This window comes from Oncorhynchus gorbuscha, linkage group LG18 (assembly GCF_021184085.1).
Source record: "Oncorhynchus gorbuscha isolate QuinsamMale2020 ecotype Even-year linkage group LG18, OgorEven_v1.0, whole genome shotgun sequence".
NCBI classification, from domain to species: Eukaryota; Metazoa; Chordata; class Actinopteri; order Salmoniformes; family Salmonidae; genus Oncorhynchus; species Oncorhynchus gorbuscha.
Genome location: NC_060190.1, coordinates 26751582 through 26758782, shown reverse-complemented (window position 1 = coordinate 26758782; position 7201 = coordinate 26751582). Strand labels below are relative to the sequence as shown.

The 7201-nt window shown below is 41.5% G+C and overlaps 1 protein-coding gene across 1 annotated transcript in view; it reads right to left on the bottom strand.

The window, feature by feature from the left end:
* Nucleotides 1–4251: 4251 nt before the first annotated feature.
* LOC124002569 (thioredoxin reductase 1, cytoplasmic-like) overlaps nucleotides 4252–7201 on the bottom strand; it is a 36571-nt gene continuing 33621 nt past the window's right edge. Inside the window, 3 exon segments of the mRNA XM_046310056.1 lie at nucleotides 4252–5463; nucleotides 5975–6109; nucleotides 6475–6570. Of these exon segments, the coding sequence (XP_046166012.1) occupies nucleotides 5401–5463; nucleotides 5975–6109; nucleotides 6475–6570 (294 nt within the window). The 3' untranslated portion in view covers nucleotides 4252–5400.

Here is a 7201-nt window from a genome sequence, read left to right as displayed (position 1 = left end):
TGTTGGCATGACAGTCGTTGGACTCAGGTTCGGGTCGGGGCATGTACTTCTAATTAAGAGCTAGTAACATGTCCTGTACAGCAGCCTTTGCCTCTTGACCCCCCCCAGACATTTGGCACGTCCGCTTCCCACTGGGTCTCAGAGCAGAAGATCCTGCTTGGAACCAGTGTGGATTAGGAGCCATGCAAGTGATCAAACGAGAGCCCTCGTAGGGAGACGGTGTGAAGCTTGCCAGTTTATTAGGGAGATAATGGTGAGGGTTCATTGTCAGCTCTGAGGCCAATTAGTCTGTTGTGTTTAACTAGACCCCCCTCCAAAAAAAAAAGTATTTTAAAATAAATATAACCTTCCTCGTCTTTTCCTACTAGCACTGCCTTTGTTGATAACTTCTTTACTGAGGAAAAATGTACTTACTATGACTGTGATATGTGGTTGTCTCAACTAGCTATCTTAAGATGAACGCACTAACTGTAAGTCCCTCTGGATAAGAGCATCTGATAAATGACTAAAATGTAAAGCAGATGGACCGGTTTGAAAATAGATTTAAAAAATGGGCCGATCCCTAAGGCACTGCACCTCAGTGCTAGAGGCGTCACTACAGGCACACTGGTTCAAATCCAGGCTGTATCACAACTGGCTGTGATTGAGAGTCCCATAGGGTGGTGCACAATTGGCCCGGTGTTGCCTGGAGTAGACAGTCATTGTAAATAAGAATTTGTTCTTGAGTTGCCCAGCTTAAAAATAAAAAAAACTGCTGTGGTAACTGTTTTAGCATTCGTAGGGCAAAGGAGAAGGTGACAGCAGAGTGCAAGTGAGCGAGAGCCTGGCATGGTCTCTTGCTCTGCGCTTGACACAGGTCCAAGGCTGAGCTCCCTTCTGACAGTGTTGAGGTATATGAGCTCACTCCCTCACTTCTTACCTCCCCCCGTTACCACCTCTTCCTCCTTGAAAACCCTACACGGGCTCCAGGGTTTCATTGGAAACACATTTTCTCCAGAGGAGGAGAAGGGTACATTTGTTTATTGGGAATATCATGTTCCCAGACTGTACAGCAAACTGCAGCCATTCCAAGGTAATTCCGGGAGAAAAGTTCAAGGCGTTAGCTGCTAATGGTGCTTCTTGAATAGTCAAACACATACAATGGGTAAAAAAAATAATCAATAGGAGTCTAAATATGCAGACTGTATTGGTCTTTATGCAAATACATGTTTTGCTCTAGACAAGTTGCAAACTCTTATCTGTTGGGCTAAAAACCTTTCCCTTCTCATGCTGATGAACAACAATGACCTTTTCATGCTTAATTGATCACTGGCTGTCAATTTGGACCACACTCAATTTAGGGGCCAGGAGGCTGGTATTGGAAGGGTGTAGGAATAACAGTAATGCTCTCTGAAATCACTTTACTCCGTAGCAGTTGATTGATGTTTTGGAATGAGAACACACTAACCCTTCATGGACTAGGAGGTAGTGGTTGGAGAGGAATATGAGACTGTGCTGTCCCCTGCTGGACATCATTGATAAAAGTGAAACATGTTGAGGCAAGAAACAAAATGGATTCTCCTTATTCGTAACTCAGTCTAACTGAAAATGTTACATCTCTACTTATTTTGAATCAAAGTTATCCACTGCTCACATTCATACGAGGGTGTTTGGTAGAATGGTCGCACTTTAAACTAGTCTAAATACATCCTATAAAGGCTCATGGAAGCCTTCAAAAGCTTCACTCTATATAGCACCTAGGCTTTTAATCAGAGAATGTAATAGTCCAAAGCATCAGTAGGGGGCAATGTTGAGTCCATGTCCAGCACTCTGCCACTGTGTGAACACAGTAGATCATAGGAGGAAGTGGGAAAATAAACCCCAAATACAAACACTACATTACCTCAGTAATAAGGAAGGATCAATCCATTCTTACTAAATGATAGGATCAGTGAGTCACTGATGCAAGGGTCAGTTACAGCTCAAGGAAGTTTGAAAAACACTGAGTTGTAAAAATACAGCAAACTACATTACCCGTTCAGGTTGCAATACAAGCTACTTAACTTAATTACATTCAAATGGAAATGTGAGAACTACCACTGATTGATGAAAAGAATAACAATGGCACGTAAAACCAGAATACCTTCTATTAGACAAGGACATTTCAACAAAATACTCCTTCATTACAACATATGGTGTGGTTGGGGCATGTTGATGAGGGCCAGCCATAACTGTGGTCATGGTTTGCAGTGGGACAGGACTAATATGTCTCGTCATTGATAGCATATCGCGAATCAACACAGGAACTGCCAGCCTTGGGTCCTGTAACCAAAGTACACTGTGGTTTTGGGGCTTTGCATATTTGCAATCCTTGACACAACTTCGTCGGTGAGACAACTGTATGGAGAACAAGCCTCGTTCTTGAAACAAAAGTCAAAACAGCAGTATTTTCCCTACCTGGATCTGTATTCAAAACGTGTCTCAGAGTAGGAGTGCTTATATACGATCAGCCTTTTAGCTCATAAATACATTTACATGGACTAATTTCCACAAAGACCGAGTATGAGTGCTGACCTAGGGTCAGTTTGGCCTTTTAGAGCATCATGATAAGATTGTACGGACAGGTCCTAGATCAGCACTACTACTCTGAGAGACTTTGTAGATACATAACTAAACCAGAAGAGAGTCTACTTCCCACTTTATTCAAACTCTGGATTGTTCATTGTCACACATTTCTAATAACTTGTCTTATGCCTTGAATTACTCAGGTATCACCCTGAACACACCCAGGGAAAAGGTTGAATAACAGTTGGCTAGAGCTCCGGACATTGGTGGGAAAATGTACCCAATTGTCATACTTGAGTAAAAGTAAAAAGTAAAGAGATACCTTAATAGAAAAAGATAAAATGATTTGGTTTTATATACAGTATCAAAAGTAAATGTAATTTCTCAAATATACTTAAGTACCAAAATTAAAAGTATAAATCATTTAAAATTCCTTATATTAAGCAAACCAGACGGCACAATTAGTTTTCATTTACAGATAGCCAAGTGCACACTCCAACACTCACACATCATTTACAAACACAAGTGTTTAGTGAGTCCGCAATATCAGAAGCGGTAGGGATGACCAGATGTTGTCATCTTGTTAAGTGTGTGAATTGGACCATTTTCCTGTCCTGCTAAACATTCAAAATGTAAAAGAGTACTTTTGGGTGTCAGGGAAAATGTATGGAGTAAAAAATATATTATTTTCTTTAGGAATGTATTGAAAAGTTGTCGAAAATATATAAACTAGTAAAGTACAGATAGCCCAAAAAACTACTTATGTTTACAAATATCTCATCTGAATGACAGATTAATTTAATCATATTGCTGGTAGATTAGTCCTACAGTTTAATTGAAACTCAAAGTAAATTAAAATTCACAAAGGCCAGTTGTCATGGCAGCGTGTGCAGATGACAACGTTCATACAGCTAAGCGTAGGACGGAACCACTAAACCCAACAAGCACGTCACACCAGTCTAGGTTCTTTTGATCATAACTGCCACTTGGCTGGCTGAATAGACCCATAGAAATAAAAATACACAAAATGAAACACCCCATTTTAAAATGTTTCAAAACCTCCCTTTTCGGATGTTGGGTGGCCACTTCAACAGACTGGCTTGATCCACTGTACCGATGTGGGCGATGAATGAAGATCATTATTGGATTATTTTAATTATCATCACTATTAAACAGCACGCCCACTTGTATGGAAAGAGGGATCAGTAAACAATGTCAAAGAGTTTTTGTCCTAAAATCCTCCCTCAGTCATAATTCAACTTTAGAAACTTACAGGTTGAATAATATAGGTTGAAGAGCAATTGCCTTGACAAATAGCCAACATATCTTTCCCTTTACCAATACACTTGTACGAATAACAATTTTTGATATGCAAGTAATGTCCCAGCTCCAATGTCAGTCACACTTGGCAAGATGACACAAGCGGATCACGGTGTAGGCTACATTGCTGGCCCTTTCCAGTAAGAAGGAAACGACACCAGACTGAAGACTATACACCAGACTACGTATCTTTGCAGGTTGCTAAGGAACCCTAATCACCCCACGTCCTTCAGTACTTTCCTGTAAACCTGACATTCTTGCATGCACAAGATTACGCCAACCACCAACCCCCACGTAGGCAACCACACGGAACAGATCGCTTCATGATAGAAGCAAAAAAAATAATCTTCAATTTCACTTTGAGACAGCAAACGAACAGCCAAGATGGTAGCTTGTATGTTGACAACTTTTATTTGTCTACAAAATATAATCTACAAAGGTGATACCAGTGAAGCAGTCATTTATACAATTTGACTGGTGTCACTGCTCAACAACAGTGGTCAGATAGGACAGTATTTTAAGAGTAAATAAATTCCTCTACCAGATTGGCTACATCTTAAATACACAAATAACGCAGAGGCAAACGAAACAGCAAACTGATACAAAGAAGCATTTGTTTAATTCTCCACTGTAAACTTGAGATGTATTTATTTTTAACATTCAGTACAATTAGAGTTATGTATTCATTCCTTGGAAGTCCTAACAGAAAGTGTTTCCTAAAGCAGCAGAGCTTTGAATGTCGGAGGCTTTCTCTTGACTTCAGTCACCTTTTTGGGTAACACTTTGGTAAAAATTGGAACTGGGAGGCATCTTTAATCTAAGGCTAACGACCTTGATGTGAAGAAAGGTCGATACCATGAGAAATGCAGATTAAAAACAAATATATACTTTGCCCCCCACATTAATTAACCTCAATGATTTTTTCTTCTCCATACGAGATATTTGACAGTACACTTCTGCCAAGAATGTTGATGCATGCGTGTGTAAAATGTGTTTAAGTTGGGGAGTTGGACGAAGGGTTCGGTTCACCCCATGTGCCTTTGGACACAGAGGGACATCGGTCCTAGCCCACCGCAGCGACTGGGTTAAGGGCCAGGACGTCAAACAGCACTCACACATCCCTAGAGGGGTGGTGCACCTCTGAGCAAGACACACAAGTGGCACCTTGTAAAAGCAGCAGAGTAACCCCGCTGTCTAGTAGGCTATCCCATAGATCGTAACTCGCCTCCTCTCATTATCTCACCTTGTATGTCCACGCTACAGGCCCCCTCAGTGCATCTTTTGGCTCAATCTTTCAGACAGTGAGACATATTTCCCCATCCACCGCTATTCCCAAAATGAGTGGATTTATTCATTCAGACCCCGTTACCCTGGTTTCTAATCACCTCATTGTTTTTTCCTGAGAAGAGATTGGTCTTGGATGTAGAATTTGAGTGGCGGCCAGGTTGGCACAGAGATACAAGGTGAGAGCGAGGGCGAGATGGAGATATCTAAGATGAAGAACGGGACAGCCTGCTAAACGAGCAGGGTTTAACCTCAGCAGCCCGTCTGGGTGATGTCACCGCCCGAGCTCTTGGTCACCTCCATGGTGGTGAAGATCTGGAAGAGAAGAAGCAGAACGACCGTTGATCTCTGTGGTGTGGTGCTGCGGCTCGTTCACAAATGTAAAAACAACTGGGCAAAAGCAACAGATTAAAGCTACAACCATAGAGAGAGGGTACTCTTGCTACAAAATACTGTGATAACATTAGCCTTGAACGTAATGGCAATAGTAACCTGTGGCACTAACTGTCAGCTGTTACAGTAGTTAGTTTTCCAGCCTTTAGTTAACAATTACATTCTTGATTTGATAGGTTCTAAGGTCGAATAACCTGTTGTGGCTCACTTTTTTTGCACCGTGGCGGGACTTGCATGTTATACTTCCACATGTTTTTTTTTTTTACGTCAATCAAAAGCAGTCATAGAAGTGATTAATGGGAATGATGGAGATGGATAGAGGGCGCACATCCTATGTCTACACCCGATCCAAGGAGGAAAGAAAAAGGGGGCAAAAATGGGGGAGCAAGTCGAATGAAAACGCAGCCTGCAGCTGGTGTGAGATCAGTCTTACCTCAGCGCAGGTGGGGTGGATGCCGATGGTGTTGTCCAGCTGCTCTTTAGTCAGTCCGCACTTCATGGCCACGCCATAGCCCTGCGTCACCTCGCCTGCGTTGGGCCCCAGGTAGTGGAACCCGATCACACGGTCCTGCAGAGAATGATGTTACTGATAGATCAAGTGTATAGGTAATCTACTAGTTTGTTATGTTAGCCAGACCCTGCATATCAGAACTTGCATTCTTCTTCAATATGGCTATTGAATTCGACATGCATGTCCACTGTTATTCTAGAACAGCTTTCAGAAATATGGTGTCAAGTGATAAAGTGTTCACATAGCTTCTTGACCAGAGACAAGGGTGGAAGATTTTTGTTCCTCCCCCAAAAAAATCATTTTCCGGGTTTCCTAGAAGTTTTCAATGTGAGAATTTTTTAACTCTACACAGCAAGTGACAATTGCAGTGTCCATGAATCAAACAGGTAGTCAGGTGAGTTAGGAGAGGGGAGGGTTCCTACATTGTCCAGTTTATTGCAGATGATCTTGGAGTAGCACTTGTTGTTGTCCCTGTCGGGGACAGTGAACTCCAGAGGCCAGAAGAGACTGTGGTACACCTACACAGTTAAGGACACACGTTAAATACACACACGTACAGAAAGGGCAGAATAACTTGCATTAAAAGTGTCATGCATGTATGTTTCTAGAGTGTGGTGTTATAACTAGGCCCTGTGTTCTGTGTGACATGTTTATTGTATTGAACCATTATTTTTTTACATTCAAACTGTCACCTTTTCTTTTTATGCCAGATGGTCCAGCACCATCCTCAGACAATACCTTTCATTTAATGGGCATTTCTCATGTCTGGATAAGGCTTAAAATACAGGATCAAATCCTGCTGTGTCACATGATTGCACAAAACACAGGGCCCCATTTATAACAGTATTACCGGTATTGAACTTGACCTTTGTTTTTTTTTGTCATTCTAACAGCATGTTACAGTACGGTGTCAGCAGTGGGATCCATTTCAACACAAAATGTAAAGTTCTTATCTTATGTACACTAACACTACAACATTAACCTGTGATACGTTAGCCGCATAATTCATATATATACACACGTATATATGATAGTTTTATACAGTCAGTGGACATTTTATAAGGTACACCCATCTAGTACTGGTCGGACCCCCCCCCATTGCTTCCAGAACAGGAATTTCAGGACACGGAAATGTTGCTCAATTGGTAT